The 18,774-nt window shown below is 40.8% G+C and overlaps 1 protein-coding gene across 1 annotated transcript in view; it reads right to left on the reverse strand.

Moving 5' to 3' along the window:
- tesk1 (testis associated actin remodelling kinase 1) overlaps positions 1-18,493 on the reverse strand; it is a 30,568-nt gene extending 12,075 nt beyond the window's left edge. The window contains exons 1-4 of the mRNA XM_037759249.1: positions 18,289-18,493; positions 15,643-16,386; positions 2,386-2,507; positions 2,141-2,189 (exon numbers count right to left, since the gene is read on the reverse strand). Coding sequence (XP_037615177.1) covers positions 2,141-2,189; positions 2,386-2,507; positions 15,643-15,855 — 384 coding nt within the window. The 5' untranslated portion in view covers positions 15,856-16,386; positions 18,289-18,493. The remainder of the gene's footprint in view (positions 1-2,140; positions 2,190-2,385; positions 2,508-15,642; positions 16,387-18,288) is intronic.
- Between the last annotated feature and the right edge of the window lie 281 nt (positions 18,494-18,774).

The following is an 18,774-nucleotide window of genomic DNA, read 5'->3' on the forward strand; positions in this document are numbered from 1 at the left end:
ATCATCGGGATGAACGGCAACAGAAAAGAGTTAATTATTAAACCACAAATCAACACACAAAGAGTTCTTTCCATTTGGAAATTGCTTCGATGTTGATATGAAAGCCGCTTCTCTTATTGTTTTGGAAAATTGTAACCAAAGTGTCTGACTGAAGTCGTACAGTAATATACTGTAAAGATTGTGCTGTTAAACCTGCCCGCGTGAATTTTGACATCAGTCGTTATATGAACATCACATTAATAATTATTTAGTCTCTTATCAGCATGGTTATCAGCTTGTTTTATTGATAAGTCCACAGCTTAGTTTACCGCTCCTTCTAAAGGTGATCATTACAAAAGTCAATCATTTGTGAAGTCTTTTGTCAAGAACGCCGACATATTTGTTGGTTTCCGCTTCTAAAAACGTGAGGATTTACTGCTTTTCTCTGTCTTATATCATTCTAAATTCAATATCTCAGGGTTTAAAGTGCTGCTCAGACAAAACAAGTAACAAGTTGAAGATGTCACCTTAAGTTGTGAGAAATTGTGTAGCCAATTTTCTAAATTTTCTCAAATTTGTGAGCTATTTTGCTTCTTTTTTTGCTAGTGACAGAGATAGAAACAGAAAATATAGGTGCAACATAAAATAAAAGTCACCGGGATGTTGCGGTTATAGGGATTTTAACCATAAGGTGACCAGAATTTCCCTTTTACAGACATTTTATAGACTAAAAGATGAGTCGCCCTGCAGACAAGTCAATTCTTGGACCATTAAAGTAATTTCCCAGTCCATCAGCTAAATCTCCTCTTAACAGGTCACCTTTAATCCCTGTATGTCTGGAACATGCTGACCTTTTCCATCAATACAACACAATGACCTGTCACATAAATACTACCATTACAGCAGAACACCAAATCCCCTTTTCACTGTTGAGCAGCTCAGTTACCATGGCAACGTCAGGTAAATCAATCACACATAAGGAACCGGTGAAATGACGCAAACTGCCTGACCTCAGTCTGTGCAACACAAGTCAACTGTCAGATGCTTTTACTGTGTTTTACACAGAGTTCATGTAGAGAGACGTGTCTGTTTTATAAAAAACGACAGAGCTGCTGCTTTAATGATCAAACTCTCTTTAGTATAAATCCAATTTCAAAAGGGATGAGTATCAAAAACATGCAAAAATAAATTAACAAAATTACAGTTTTTTTTGGTTTCCAGCAAAGAAATGGGAGCAACAATCTACGCATGGAAATACAGAGAAGATTTGAATAGTGACTGGCTGAGATATATTAATAATTAATATGTTTTTACAAGACGGGATCTTAGAAACTATAAAGTAGTACGCTCACTGTGAACTTCCATGTTAGGCTAAGAGTCATAATACTGCACTATCCATTATTTTACATGCAAATTGCAATTTGAATGATTTTTAAATCAAAAAGTTGCAACTTAGATTAGAACTTATGTCATTAAAAGGATAGTTCGGGTGTTTTGAAGTGGGGTTGTATGACGTACTTATCCATAGTCAGTGTATTACCTACAGTAGATGACAGTCGGCACGCCCCCAGTTTGGAGAAACAGACGGGAGTTACTGCACGGGAGCAAAGCGATGTACTGCTGTGGACGGGGCCGGCAGGAAAGTGTATTTTAGCTACCTAAAAGAAAGACCTACCTAGAAGTCGATGTTTCCGACGGGGTACTGAAGCTGTTATCGTCCGTCGTACCGTTATCAGCCGTTGTTTGTGTTATTGTGTGACTTTGGTTAGTTCACCAAAGTTACACAATATGACAAACAAGCTCAACGATCGAGGCAGCGGTAGACCAGCAACCCCCGTGTTCTGCGAGGTAAAATTACAGGATTTTTCAATGGAGTCTGGTGGCTTTGGCGAGAGCATAGATGGATACAACGGCTTCAGTTCCCCGTTGGAAGAGGCTGTCTCACGGCAAGTGGTGAAAATATTCTATATATAATGTACACTTAAACTGATATCTATGGTCCTGTGCGGTATCTCCTGTCTGCTTCTCCAAACTGGGGGCATGCTGACAGTCATCTTCTGTAGGTAATATGCTGACTATGGATAATTACCTCATACAACCCAACTACAAAACACCCCAACTATCCCTTTAAGAGGGGCAAATTTTAGTAGGCTGTTCTTACCTCTGTGAGGGCGTGGAGCTGCCCCTCGTGGACACACACTCCTATAAACCTGGAGGCAGAGCAGAAAAAACACTTAACAACAGAAGGAGAACAGCAGTTTCATGACACATATAAATTAATTCTTCCAACAAGTCAAAGCTTGTTGGAAGAAGGTCACACACGATAGAAACAACAGAATGTAAACCAGGTGGAAAAAAAAAAACGAAAAAAGGACAGCATGTCTGGAGTGTAAATGTTTCAGTTACCTGAGTATGTTGGGATGCGATAGTCGGTTCATGAGCTGGACCTCCCTGAGCATGTTGGCTCTGTTGCTGGCCAGGATGTTCATCTTCAGAGCCATTACCTGGCCTGACACACGATGCTGCACCTGGATCAGACGATGATAAAAAACACACAAAATAGTTTTATTTTGATCAACAACTGTGACTAAAATGATTTCAAAACTGTAGATTCAACATTGTCTGCGTAGAAATTGGAAATCCAAGGAAATGACACAATAGAGCACCAGAAAATACACTTTTTTTAAAAAACAAAAACCCCCTGAAAAGTTGAAAAAGCATTAATTGCTCCAAAGAAACCTGACCGTTGATGAGAAGTATTATTCATAACACCTTACAGTACACATGAGCACATATATTACAGATACGTAGCTAAACAGAACAGGCCTGCAGCGGGGTATTTATGATGATAAATCATTATACATACATCACATCAGTTAACACGATCTGAAGTAATAAAATGAAACTAGGACAGAGTGCTGAGTTATATTAACACTCAGGTGCTTTTGGAAAGTGGCCATGAAACATAAGCAGGTCAGCCGAGTTCCTTCATTTGTTTTGGCTGCGTCTGTGCCCCGACATGCTGCTATGGCAATGGCTTCGTCTGGTATGGTAACCATGGTGACGCGACATGCTTCCTCCCCCCCCTCAGGCTACATGTGAGTGCATATTTGCTTGGCAAGTCGTTTGACTTCCAAAAGAAATTCACACGAGCAGCAGACGAGCACTAAAAATCTCTGGCAGAGTGTAGAGAGAAGAAGTCAGAGGTGTTTCTGAGTCTGTCTGCCTGTGTGTTAGTGTGTGTTAGTGTGTGTGTTAATGTGTGTTAGTGTGTGTTAGTGTGTGTGTTAGTGTGTGTTAGTGTGTGTGTTAGTGTGTGTGTTAGTGTGTGTGTTAGTGTGTGTGTTAGTGTGTGTGTCTGGAGTGAGAAAGCCCAGTACTGTATGTGTGTAATCACCAGCGTTACTGTACAGTGAGAGAAGGGCGAGAACATTTGGCATTACGCAACAACAAGAAAGAACTTTTATTTTCCTTATTATTATTATTTTTTTATATTTGTATATATTTTATAAAGACTCATAGTGTATATATGTTGTATTGGTGCATTTTGTGTGATTTTACATTTTTAAAAGGGCCTAATCTATAGTATTTTGATGTTTAAATTATGGTCAGGTCTTAAATTATACAGTATTCAAAAACTTGTAATTTATAATTCTAAGCATGTGTCACAGCTGTGTTTGCAACGGTAACACAAACCATCTTAAATTTGTATTTATTTGTTGTGTACAGTAGTGCTACTATATGCATTACAAATACGACTGGGAATTGAAAGTACTAAAGTAGGTAAAAAGAAGGTACTAAAGTGAACTTTTTGTAGTTTATGCATATGGTGGTGTGTTCTTTATATGACAGTTTTCTTTAAATTAGATTTTTAAAAAAAATCACAATCGCGATATCATCGTTATATATTGAATTGGCCACACATTTGTTTGCATTTAGGAACTGCAATCAGTTTTTTTTTATGCCCGACTGCAAACCAAATTTCCTTCGAGCTAATAATATAAAGTTGAGAGGGGAGGGTTTCAGGTTGTGGTTTCATCAGTGACACGTGTGTGTAATGAAAGAATGAAAAGGGTGAGGGAGGAGGTAGAGTGTGTGAAGGGTCAAAGTCTGGAGTAGGAAGTGTTGAGCTGGAGTTGGTGTGACACTGGCCTGGATCTCAGCTGCGCTCTGGATCGGAGTGGTGATGGAAAAGAAACCCACAAAGCCTATTAGAGACCAGACTAGAGTGCAGCGAGTAATGCTATTAATACACACACACACACACACACACACACACACACACACACACACATACACTCTTCATCTTTACGGCCAGTCAATGAGAGTCAATCTCTGCCGCCGCACTAAATCCTTCCTCCACAGAGCCACTTGAGGTCTTCAGCCTGCGGAAAAGTGCTGCACACATGCATGGCTGCACACATGTAAATCACACATATAATTGTGTACAGTAGTTGCTTCCTCTCGCGAAAGAGGAAGTCGGAGCAAGACATTTTAAACACGCGGCAGGAGCGTGGAGGGACTGCAGCACTAATCTTAATATAGTTACAGCACTTAGAGGACGAGGCAGACTCCTGTAGGCTGGTAGATGGAGCTCTGCGGCCGATTAGAGGGTTTCTTTATACACACAGCCTCCTCCTGCTCCCATTAGCGCAGATTTATCTGGCAAGCAGGGCTGTGAGGCTCTGCATCGCTGTGGATTTACATCACACATCTGCCTTCTCACTTAGCTGAAGAAACTCTTACATGCTCGTCGGGCATCCTGTGACTCTACTGTAATAGCCACACACACACACACACACACACACACACACACACTGACTCATATAGGCAGGTTACAGTGCAAACGTAAGCCAACTGCTGATGCAGCAGTGGTTGGAATTGCAACGCTGCTTCACCCAACTGTTTTGTCACCGACAGTTTTTAGCCTCCAAATAAACAACCTGTCACTCATCATTATTATTATTATTATTATTATTAAGGGCCAACAGTCTGTCTGCAACTTGGGCAACATTTTCTCAGGTGTGTGTGTGGGTGTGTGTGTGTGTGTTTGCCATCTGACAAGCTTAACCCTGCAAAGCCACCATGAGGTATGTGTGGTGCTTTTTTTTTTTTTCCAAATTCTTCATGCCAACCACTTTAACGGTCATCTCCATGGACTCGCCACTGGAATGCCGATGTCCACGCCTACGTCAAGATTACCCCATGATATGGAGCAATTACACACACACACACACACACACAGAACAAACACACACATATCCACGACAGACTCGCATGCCTGCGCCTAGACACACCCTAAAGCTCTCCTTCAAAACACTCTCGGCCTTGTAAAGTGCTGCTGTCAGCAGAGGAAAGGTCGCGGGCATCTTTTGCTCTCGCTCCGTGCAGCCAACATGTGCAGCGATGTCTGTCATTAGCCGGCGGCCCGACGGGGCTGACTGATGCACAGAGAGGAGGAGGAGGACGTGCCAGAGACTGCAGATGGAGGATGCACACGAGGGCAAAAGATGCATTAGACCTTTAAAAAGCTGTGATTTTAAGGGAGTTCGGGTTTCTTAGATAGAAAATATGGAGAAGGTGGGAGCAGAGAAATTGCAGGAAAATGTGTTTCAGTCTCACAAAGTCCAAACCAGGAGTTTTAAAGGATGAAATTAACAGATGGGAATTTCGGTAATGCAAGAAACAAACTGAATCTATGAGTTTGTGTTATATTGTTTTATCAGAGTTCTTATGTACGGGGCTGTAGCCTGGATTTTAGATGAAAAACTTGACAATCATGCGATTAATTGTGATTAAATATTTTAAACGATTAGCTAAAATATACATTTATTTCTACATGATTTTTTAAATGCTGTTTCAAAGCATTTCTGACAATGCCAGGAATACAATTCTGCTGGAGAAATACCAAATACTGCTATTTTTATGCATGTTTTTAGCCTTAAACTGTCAAATTTAAGGATTTTGACTCACCCTGTGAAAACGTAGTGCATTAACTTCTTCTCAGGATGATAAAACACCCAATTAACCTGAAACAATATCAAGTGAATGGCTTTACTGACCTGAATGGTAGCTACAGCCCTGTGTTTGTTCAATGTATGGGATTATTTTGTGTCTACAACACTTTTCAGGTGTCCACCATGTAGTGGCGATTCTGACGAAAAAGAGAAAACTCTGCAGAACGAATCACATGTTACTGCAGTGTTGCATAGTGTGGTTGAGTGTGACCACACAGCTCAATGACTTTGCCTCTGGACACTGGGTCAACTTTAAAAGGCTTCTTTTCCCTCGTGGATTTCAAGGTTACTTCACAACTTCTCAGTGTTATCATAACTGAGGAGTCTCCAAATAAACGATGGAGATTGCTGGTGGAAGACTACTTTAGAATCTGTTTCTTGTCGCCGTAAGACTCTTAATCTCTCTAAATGTTTAGCAAACAGTCGGGTTATTGTGGTATTTACATGATAAAGCACTTTACAGTCTTACTGGTCTGTTGCCAGGCACATAAAAAACAGAATCTACCCTTCAAAAAGAGAAGTATCATCATCATTAAATGTGCAGCTTCTGCAGCGTTTTTAACCAGACTAAAGCAAAAATTTGCCTAAGAATCAGCATTTTAAGCCATCACTTCAAGACAAAAACAGGAAAGCTTCAACCGATTTGACAAGCGAGCTTTGAGCCCAAGTGTGAAGGGACGGTGAGTGAAATGTCCCTGAGGGGGTGGACTCCACTCACTTGGAGAATCAAGAAAATGAGTTTCTCCCACAAAGCAACTCAAGGCTTAAGCCGCCGCCGCCTGAGGCTCTGCTCTCAGTTATAGCTTGAAGAAGCAAGTGTCAGAGTGTGAATGCATGTGTGCGGGCGACTGAGAAACGAGGCACTCGGCCAAGCCGCGTCCATCAGTGAGCGAGCAGGGAGGTCCCATTCCCCCCCTGAAACACAACCTGATCCAGGAGGCGAACAGTCCAGGTAGCAGACAAGCTGACACACAACGGCTCACTCGGTCTGTTGCACAACACTGGGCTGACCACGCCCCTCCTCCTACACATGCACAAGCCTAAACATGAGGGGGTCCGTCAAGTTTATACACGCAGAAATACATGTGTATCGTGACTGACCTGGTGCTCACTAATCACCTGTTTGGTTTTTTGTCTTTTAAATGAGTGAAAGAGTGTGTGGAGGTTTTGCAGTAGCAGGTTAAACGGACAGAAAGCCTGCCAAGAAGTGGATTGTTGGTCGACTAACTCGAAATCCTCAAAACCAGCCTGATAATGAAGACAATCTGAAACAATTGCGTGAGAGTCTATGGAACAGAGCTGTTTAGTTGTCGGATCCTGGTCAGAGCTGGCTGATGCTACGCTTTGATTGGCCAGTCTGTGTTCGAAGGGTGGGACTTAGCGAAATGTCAATTATGCCTAACTTTAAGCCTTAATATAATTTAAATGGATTTGTCAAGAGCGGGGAAATTAGCTATAGGGATCAGTTATTTTGTACCAGGCTGTAAACATGTTTATTTCCGCTGTAAAGTTGGGCATTTTAACACGGTGCTCTATGGATTGACTCGCTTTTGGAGCCTCAAGTGGCCATTTGAGGAACTGCTGTTTTTGGCACTTCATTTTTCAGCACCGGAGGTTGCCGCTTGGCATTTACCAGGCAGAGAGGGTATAATGAGAGACTGAATTGAGTTGCATTATGGGAAATGAAGGATCTGGAGCTTGACTCACACCTAAAAGTCAGTATATCTCGGCCTCTGCAGTTTCAATTTTGACTATCCTTTTTCCCTTTTCTTGCAAGCTCTACAACTTTTTGCAAGTGCAATACTAAATTTGCTGGAGTGCTCCTTTTATTTGCTCAGGCTTTGGGATATGAGTCTATGGACATTTCTCAGAGTCTTACAGATGTTGAGTTGGATTATCCAGAGAAACAGGGACACAGTTTCTGGGAAGAGATGGTCCCGTTGAATCATTAAAACGTAATTTCACACAATTCCATTCACATCCACTGAATCAGGGAGGAGGCAGAGATTCACGTGACCGATCTCTAAAAAGCACAACTAGACACAACTGGAGATGACATATTTTGGTGAAACGAATCTTTACAAAACATGTCACAGAGGTGACCATAAAAACAACCGAGCCCTGCTGCACAAGAAAAACATTTCGCCATTTCTGTGATCAACACACACACATCCGCGGAGCCATTTGTTTACCCTCTGACAGGGGAGCGGCCTTCCTCGAGGTTTAAGCTACCACACTGCCAACATGTGGACGGGAGGAAACGCTCATTGTGCGTTGATGTAAACACATACACTGTCTCTAGAGATAAAATCATAAAAACACTGGTAACCATAATGGAAAGGAGGAGGACCTGAAAGCAGATAATTGTGCAACTCTTGCCCAACACTTCTCTATTTTGATCCCGATCCATCTGAAATATCTTTAAGCGATAAACATGGTGGTTAAAGTGAAGTCAGGCACATCACATGGTCAGCGCTTTCGTGTTTGTGCGGCTGTGCAGAACATAAACAAAAGCTAAATACTTGGGCTGCGAGTGGCAGCATGAGCAGGCCTGGACTGGAGCGAAGCGAGGGAGGAGAGGAATAATGGAGGGAAAAGAGCGCCACGCTAAGCTGCTGATGTTCAAGTCTGCACTGGCTCTCCCATACCAACACCGCCATTCAATAGCAACATGGACACACACAGAGCCTCCTAATCCCGAACACTGAAACTGATCACAAGCACACTGATGACAGCTGATGATGGACCGCGGTTTGTGCGTGCATTTAACTCCTTTGTTGTTGTTTTATCTGAGGGCAGACATTGTTTCGGCAGCCAGGATTTACTAAAGAATTGGTCACATCCCAACACGTCCTGCTGGGAGAGTCCCACAATCTTCCTTCTCTCATTGCACATGCTCTTTCAAGAGGCGTCATGTTGGAAAATTAACCTGAAACTGATGACAAAAAGATCCTGTGTTATTCAGAAAGATCATGTGTGCAAACTTAATCCAAAGGAAGAAGACTAGAGCTGCAACCAACACTTATTATTTATCCAATTAATCAATCCATTGTTTAGTCTTTAGTCAATCGTTTCAGTCGTTAAAGAGCCAATCATGAATCACACTATTGACGATTTGTGTGCATATGCAATATGACAAAATACAACATCACGAGGGTTTTATGTTGTGAATTATAGACAAAACTCTTTCTCACTCATGTCAAACAAGAACTTCTGTAGGAGGATAACTTTGCAGTGTTGTAATATGATATGATTTTACTGAAAGTCAATATACGATAATACTGATCTTCTGTCCTAGATGAAAGCTGGATATACACAACACATACAGTACACACACTGTACACACACCGCAGCAGTGTTTGGCAACCCATTTCCTCACATTACCACTCTGACACAAGCAGCTGCTACACACACACACACACTCACATATCATCATCTCCACTCAAGTTGACAGTATTTGTCCTTCGGAGACTCCAGTCTGTTTGAAATCCCCTCTTTATCAAATTACTCTGCTTCAGCTTATTATCATCGTATCTCATGTGTGATCATAAAAAGACGCTACACACTCACACACACACACACACACACACCTCCATTACTAGACTCTAATCAGGCTAAATCACAGCTGGTATGATAATTACCATGATGACTAGTTTTGTAATGGAGAAATTCTCACCGTGTGACTCATGTAAATGTATTTGAATTGCAGTTTTACCTCCCACTTTTTGCAACATAATTACAAGACAAACATTCGCCATCAGCCCTGAAATTATCAAGAAAATGGAGCAACGAGACCTTCCCAATCTGTGCTGAATGGATTTAAGTTGAGCCCACGAACCAGGGTGCAACCAGGGCAAACAGACACTTTAAAACTGAAGCAACAGATTGAAACTAAAACAATTAAAAGCGCTCAGTATTTCTCTAAAAAGATTTTGTTAGCAGGGTGGAAAAACGGGAGCATATCTATGCTCTCAGGGTTCCCAGCTCAATATCCTCTTAATATGATAAACTGAGGAGACCTTTCAAACGGTTTGATGTTCTCAGCGATGTTTTTCCCTAGGTCAAATATTTAACGCATGCTTCCCGGGGTCAATATGTTGAAATCACCCACAGTTGATGTTATACACCTCAAATTTGCGAGCAAGACTATTGCACTCAATGTTTCTGTAAGTTATTAATAACGTACTCGGAATGCTGCTTTTCCACTTTCTGACCCACCCGGCCGAGGTGGGTCAGAACCTGTGATATTTTCTAGTAAGCTCAGCCCGAATCTGCCAGAATCCACCCAACACCCGGTGGGTTGACCAGCACGTCACTAGTAGCTAGGCATAAGAGAGTTTTGTGCCTAAACTTAACCAAGTAGTTTTGGTGCCTAAACCTAACCACGTAGTTTTTGTACCTTAACTTAACAAAGTAGTTTTTGTACTAAACCTAACAAAGTAGTTTTTGTACCTTAACTTAACAAAGTAGTTTTTGTACTAAACCTAACCAAGTATTTTTTGTACCTAAACCTAACAAAGTTGTTTTGGTGCCTAAACTTAAATCAAGTAGTTTTTGTACTAAACTACCAAGTAGCTTTTGTGCCTAAACTACCAAGTAGTTTTGGTGCCTAAACTACCAAGTAGCTTTTGCACCTTAACTTAATCAAGTAGTTTTTGTACTAAAGCTAACAAAGTAGTTTTTGTATCTAAACATAACAAAGTACTTTTGGCGCCTTAAAGATTTGAATTGCAACCATTTCGACCATTTCGAGGGCATGTCCTGTAGTACTGTGGACCCGCAGACAGACCTACTTGAAGCATAAAGACTGGAAACGGGGGGAAACAGCTGGCCTGGCTCTGAGCAAAGATTACAATATCGGGCACATAACCCGCTGTTAAATGACGTTTTTTGTACAAATAGATGTAGAGGCATAAATGTGGTATCAATCTTTTCTGTGTTTTTCTCAAAATGTTGAACTATTTCTTTGAAACCGTAACAAAAAGCATGTTGGTATGGTAAAAACATTAGCTATTAGCAACACTGACAACAAGCTATCTGGTTGCTCCTCAAAAGCCAATATACTGTAGATCCAAACATACAAGACTTCTACAAGAAAATTTAGCACTAAAAGTCACTTTCCACCAAACCGTGATGCTGTGGAAGCTTTTGAAAACAATGTTAAGAGATTTCCATGTCTCATGTAAATTATGGAGAGGGGCCAAATGAGAACCAAATCTGATAAAAGAAAAAGTCCCTGCGTTTCCTGTTCTTGGACAGCTGGTGTTATCTGTATTAGCAAATATACTGATCCATTATCGGAACGGAAATGGCTGGAAAATGACGCATTAGTTCAATTAGAAATCAATCCAACTTGTTTGTTTTAAAAAAAAACTGCAGCCCTTAGGTGGAATAAGGAAATATGTACTTCCTGTAGTTAAAGGAACGATTAAGCGATGGTGCAATGTCTTTGTGATTGAAAAGGTTTATTGCTTTCGAGCCTTCAGGTTGAGTTTGAGGCTGATGGGAAGAAAAAAGCAAAGTGGGAGTCTTGCACAATGCCAAACACACACACACACACTCACACACACACCAGGAACTTTCCTTTGAAGAATATTAAAAAGGAGGATGAAAAACAGCACCTGAAGGATTTGTCTCGACATGTGTGCTCCCCTCCTTTCTCCCTCCTTTTTGTATTACCCCTATATGTTTTTCAGGTTGCACAATTGCACACTGGAGAGGTGAATGGCTGCCTGTCTGCATGCCGCTGGCCTCCATTGATCTGCACTGAGGACTGAAGCGCAACACACACACACACACATATGGCAGGAGGCCAGGAGCCTTTGTAGCCAAGTGCAGGACATCCATTTCAAAGCCTCAATGTAAGTAAATGCACCATATACATTTTAGCGACTACTAAATTAAACAAACAAAACATCCAAGAGAGGTTTTCTTCTGCAGAACAGTGGGGCCTTTCGCTCTGAAACTAAACCAGGATACCGAAACAATCGTTCAGTCAGCCATGTTAGCAATCTTTTTAAAAGTGACTGATAGTTGCGGTAACAATTTTGCATTTATATGGCGCCATCAAAAGGGCAAGCTGATCCAAACCTAAGTGCCAACTTGACAAGCCAGCAGTAAACACGGTGACATTTGCATGCTCATTGGCCATTCAAAGGGCAAGGCGGAGGGAGTGGCTTCAAAAGACTGAGTGTTGCACAAAGAGAGTGAAGTCACAACACGAAAAAGTCTCAATTAATGAGGTGTGGGTCGACTTGGCCGTGCATTTTTAAGACTTGATTGCTCAGAGAGCACATTTAATTCAGAGTTTCTTGACTTTAAATTGATGAAATGTTAAGGTCTCACTCTTACAAGGCTTAAATATGGTGGTATGAATCACTATTGTTGTGTGAGTGACTCCACAATCCTGCCAATTGTTACATGTTAACTTCTGACTGTTTAAATAAATGTTTATTTACTTGTGATGCCAAACGTACGTTCGGCCCATCCCACATGGGATTACGCGATATCGCTGTATGTCAGATCTTCCTGTCACATTAGTCAATTAATCTATTAGTTGATCAACAGAAAATTAATCTTTTTTTACAGCTGTTTGGACAAAACAATTCATTTGAAGACATCAACTTTTAGGACGTCTCTATTTTCTGACATTTTATAGACCAAACTATTAATTAACAAAGTATTCAGGCTGGTTACTCCATTATTAGGCCTGTCACGATAATAAGGTTATCGACTTATCTTCCGATATATGGACATGGCCGTGATCATTTTTCTGTAAACGACTTATCGTACGATGTATGGATGTGACCTCAATGATTTTTTACGTTATTGACTTATCTTCCGATACATGGAGATGACCTTGATCATTTTTCTGTTATCGACTTATCGTACGATATATGGGTAATAACTTCTTTCCTCATCTTGCAGCTTTCTCCGCCGTATAAAACCCTTCAAAATCCCACTGAATATAACAGATTATTTTGGAGGGAGATACAAAGTTGTCACATAAATGACAGGTGCACTTATATCAACATCATGCATTCAGCTACAGACACAAAGCTCAAACATCTGGAAAGAGGAAGCAGGAAAGAAAGAGGTTACATAGAATACACATCGCTCGCCACCTGTCCCGCATCAGTATAACGGAGCTCCTAATAATCTCTTAATAACATCAGTATTATCATATTATACCTCTTAAGTTTGTTTAATTTACAAGTATTTTTTGTTGCAAAGTAAAGAATAAGGCTTCCTTTCAGTCTGAACACGCCAATTTCTCCAAACCTACATGACTGATCACTACAATACAAACTCTACCAACCACACGCTGAAACATGAACTCTGCAGAACACACGGACACCTTTGTTTGAAGCTGGAGTGATATGAGGAGAAATATCCAATTACACACTGCATATTATAAACAGGCATAAATTCCTCTAAATTACCCCCCCAAAAAATCCACATGTGCACATGTGGCTACTTGCACATGAACACAATAATACTTCTACTGTCTAAGATCAGAACTTTCACATAGCGTCACTCCTAGCAATTATCTCTACATGCAAAGTGTGATTATAGGGTGTATTTTTTACGATTATTATGTCAAAGGTTGCAACTAATTATTTTCCCCGTGTGAAATATTTTATGATTAAATCTATTGATCATTTAATAGGAAAAATTCCCACAATAGTGAAAAATTTCCATCACACTTTGATTCGCTTTATCAACAATCCGAAACCAGAAACTTAAATCAATTTACAGTATAATGATACAAAACACAAAAACAGAAAAGCTGTAAATTTTCACATTTGAGAAGCAGGAAACGGTAAATGTTTAGCATTTTTCCTTACTAAATAACGCAACCATTAACTGATTATCAAAGCTGTGTGCCAAATCAATAAAAAGGTTCAACACTATACGTGACATACTTCAATAAATAAATTTTTTTAAAAGGTTCATAAACTTTTTTAAGCAGAAATTCAAAACATTTGCAGTTTCCACCCTCTCAAATGTGAGGATTTTACGCTTTTCTTTGTCATATGTGATTGAACACTGAATATTGTTAGGTGTTGGACAGTTGGTCGGACAAAACAAGACATTTGAAGATGTCACCCGAGGAACTGAGGGAAATTATAACAGTCATTTTTCACTATTTTCAGACAGTTCTTTGACAAATCGAAAAAATGAAAGCCCTATGATGCTCAAGATAATGCATGTTGAGCTCTTTCATCCTTGATCGCATACAAAACAAGACCTAGAAATTAAATTCACATCCATTAAAACAAACCTTATTTGCATATATAACACAAGTTTACTTCTCAAAGTGATTGCACTTTAGACGCTATAGCCAGCTTCTCTTTGTCCTGCGGTATCTCTCACCCATCACACTGTTGTTCTGTATGTGGCAGCTCAGAACCATCAGTAATGAGCCTCTATGCAAGTGAACAGCAGCGTGACAAATAGGACGAAGGTGGCGAGTCTGAACCGAGATGGGGAGCGTAGGGTTACCTGCACGTGTGCCAGTTCTACCTGTCCTGACCGTATCCATTTACACACCAAAACACACTGTGTCCACTTTACACAACATGTGGGTCACTGCGAACACGTGTGGAGAGGAGAGCACCATCAAATGGGACAGTGAGGTGAAAATTTCCACCATGACGCCATCCTTCTAAAAAAAAAAAAAAAACTCCCATCATTAACTTTCTCCTCCAACTATTCAGCATCATGTATGGTTTCTTCTTGGTGTTTGGTTTAAGGATGCACTGGTTGCCATAGATACCACTACTTTTATAGATGGTGAGGGATCATGTGAGTTAACAGGAAGTCAACACCAACACAAGGGAGGATGAGGAGGAAGCTGGACGCTATCCTGGAGAACACCTCCATGATGAGCTAGTCAAGATGAGGAGCATCTTCATCCACAGACTCATCCCCCCTCGGAACAACACAAAGCGCCTGGGTCAGTCCTTCATGCTGGTAGCCATCAGGCTCCACAACCAAGGCTGACCCCCATATGAGGACTATGAGGACTTTAAGAACTTTAAACATGCACTATCTACCTTTAAACATGCACTATCTACCTTTTAACATGCACTATCTGCAACCATCTTGGACTCTAACCACTGGTGCACTTTACACTTACTTTACACTATACATCCATATACCACTTTATAGACTGCACTTACTACATTTATTTATTGACGGACTGTACACACTATGTTCACCCATTCACTCTGTATCTGTTATATCTCTATTATTGTTTTCATAATTTTTGTAAACCTTTACCTCTCCTGTGTTTCACTCTGTTTGCTGATGTTGTTGCTTTGACACCTGAATTTCCCTCCGGAGATTAATAAAGGTTCATCTTATCTTATCATGTCTTATGGTTTCTTCTTGGTGTTTGGTTTAGGATGCTCTGGTTGCCATAGATACCACTATACTTTCATAGATGGTGAGGGATCATGTGAGTTAAAAGGAAGCGAACAACTGACTCTGAGAGCTGTCAAAAAAGTTAAGTCATCTAAACTTTGTCTTTGTGTAACCATGGAGACCTGGAGGCTGGAGGATGCTCACATTAAACCTTGAGCCCAACTTAAAGCACTCAGAGAATCATGAAACACCACTGATCACACACACTTCCTCTCACCTTGAACACCTCGGAGAAGAAGCCAGCGCCGATCTTCTCACGGCTGAAGTCATCCAGGCGGGCCAAGCTGGACACGGCGGTGCGCAGGGCCCGGTACGAGGACGGTCTGATCCGGTTGGTTCCGTGGACGCTGTGCATGGGCGGCTCTGCCTCTACCTCTACCTGCTGCTGCTCCGGCTCCAGCTCGACCCTCTTCTCCGTCTCCATCTCCATCTCGGACGCCCCGGGAGGAGGAGGAGGAGTTGGAGGGAGGAGGAGGAGGACGTGGGACGTGTGCGTAGTTTAAAATCCAGCCCGACTACTTGTTTACATTTCCCATGTCGCGCTTCGAGGCCACAGCGCAGGAGGGCTCTCCTGGAGGAAAGGAATGAGAAACTCTCAGTGTGGGGGAAATGTCGCAGCTGTGGTCTGTAGGCCTAATTCCCTCTGTCAAATTCCTGCACACGACCGGGAACAAGCTGTCTGTGTCTAACAAACTATGCAGCTGCAGCGTTGCATGCTGCAGAGTCAGTGCGCAGTTTGGGTGAAGTCCCTCATGTCGTGCAGCAGAGAGGAGGCTGGGCCGTTTCTAAACTGCGCAGGCTGCTGCTGCTGCTGTCTTGGCAGCGTCTCTCTCTCTCTCTCTCTCTGTTTCCTTAACTGTGCTCCTCCTGCAGTGGAAAAGGCCGGGGCTCCCCTTCCTGGCTCCACCAATTGAATCCAGTGCGCACAGAGCTGCCTCGGTGACGCTGCAGCCTGTTAAAGCTGAAGAGGGAGAGAGAGAGAGAGAGAGAGAGGAGAGAGGGTGGGCGGAAACATGGGGCTGTTAATTCACTAGTAAATCATAAAAGTGTGGATGTGACACTGACTGAAGTATAGAAGCATGATCCGATCAGTGTGGCAAATGCAGTGGCAGCCGGCCAATAGAGGCCCTCCCTGAGTCACACACAAAAAAACATTACTACTACTACTAATAATAATAATAATTATATTTTGTATTAATAATCTGAATCTGTAAAGTAACTAAAGTTGTCAGATAAATGTAGTGGAGTGAAAAAGTCTAATATTTCCCTCTGAGATGTAGTTGAGTAGAAGTAGAAAGTAGCAGAACATGGAAATACTCAAGTAAAGTAGAAGTACCTAAAAATTGTATTTAAGTACTTAGTTACATTCCACCACTGAGTACATTTTATACTGTTGTGTTTTTTAAAAGCATTATTTACTCTTCCTGTTGGAATAAAATAATTGTTAATTATTTAACTGCAAAGTAGTAATGTGTTTTTGATACCTTCACTTTTTTTTGCATTAAATCATACCGGGATGTTTGCTGAAATTGACTGGATGTGGTACAGCACTACCTAGAAACATTTCCACCAGCCGCCACTGGATGTGACACTGACTGAAGTATAGAAGCATGATCCAATCAGTGTGGCACATTTATTATAACATCACAAGACGCACGCACACAATGCTTCTGAGGCGTGATTACGCACAGCTCACATTGTGTTTTTCAAGATTCATTAATAATAACATTAATAATAAATATTAAAATATAAAACGCCCTCAGTGTAGTCAATAAATAAACTAAACTACCCTCTGCATAGGAACGATACCCCCAGAATATAAATATACAGTAAATAAATAAATACTTCCAAAAATGAATACAAAATAAATGCAAAAATAAATAAAGAAAGAAATGCAAAAATAAATAAGTACATTTAAATATTTATAAAAATAAATACACAAATAAATAAAAGGGAAAATTAAACAGAAACACGATAAAGGATTAAATTATTAATTAATTTATGGCTAAATTAATTTTTAATATTTTTGCTACATTTAATGATATTTATTTATTTATTAAGTTATGTTTGGTGTTGGCAGGTTGCTTTGAAGTGAGGTTGTATGAGGTACTTGTATTGTATTACCTACAGTAGATAGAGTTTGGAGAAACAGACTTGAGTACCAACACGGGAGCAAAGCAATGTACTGCTAACTAAACTACCCTCTGCATTGAAACAATACCCTCAGAATACAAATATACAGTATATAGATATGCTCCATGACCATGTTAAAAGAACTTGTAACTCTCAAAAATATTTTAAAAAAATAAATAATTAATATATTTCAGATAATTACACAATAGTGGAAGACAGCATATTGCACAGCATTTCAGTCCATTCAGTTCAGGTGTATTGTGTGTCAATAATGGTATGGAGGTGAGGAGTGGGGTATTACCATGAAGACAAATATTTGCATTGAAACACATGATGAAAAACAAACTAATCCATCAGAGTGCTGTAAATGAGGCTTGTTGGACGTGTTATCTGCTCTCCTGTGAGATAACAAACCATGGATGCAGCCTCTCTCATTGTTAATGCACTTTGCACACACAACTGATCCAATCACTAGTATTCATGCAACGCACTAATAATAATAATAATGGTCGCTCGGTCACATTGGGGGTCTCTGCAGGATCTCTGCACAGTCCTACTGCGGATTATAAATTATGGATGTCAGACTGAGTTTGTGCAGCTCGTCTGTCACGGATGCACACGAACGCACCGCATAATATATTATTGCAGCTTCATGATTCAGAAAACGCTGACGCACTACACGAGCAGAGAGACGCGTGTTCTCCTGCAGAAAAAGGAGGCTGTGACTTACCTGGCCTTCTTCTATAAACCTCCACATGGATGCACCGGTGTCCTCTGAGAGCAGATCAGCTGTACAGCGTCCGGTTACTGGAGCTTTATGTTACTAATTCATCATCTTTGTGCTTCAGTGTGGTTTCGTTTTCCGTGCTGCCTCGCTGTGGGTTTGGTTGCATGAAGGAAGAAGAGGAGCGGTGACTTTTGCTGTGCTTTATTGGAGGCGGGTCCACACGTGACGCGCTGCAACAACATATACCTGTGGGGGCGTTTTGAACCAGCCCACTTCTTATATGGGCGTTTTTATTTTTTTAACTTTATTAGTTGTAACCCACAGAAGACATTCCACAAATATGTACCATGATATGCAAATATTTCACTATCCACAAACATGTAATTTTGTATTTGTGTTGTGTAAAGTCACATCCACAAAAATACATTTGCAAATACGCATAACTTACTCTGTAAATACGTATTTTAAGGTTTGCATGTAAAGTGATAT

This window comes from Sebastes umbrosus, chromosome 22 (genome assembly GCF_015220745.1).
Source record: "Sebastes umbrosus isolate fSebUmb1 chromosome 22, fSebUmb1.pri, whole genome shotgun sequence".
Classification (NCBI taxonomy): Eukaryota; Metazoa; Chordata; class Actinopteri; order Perciformes; family Sebastidae; genus Sebastes; species Sebastes umbrosus.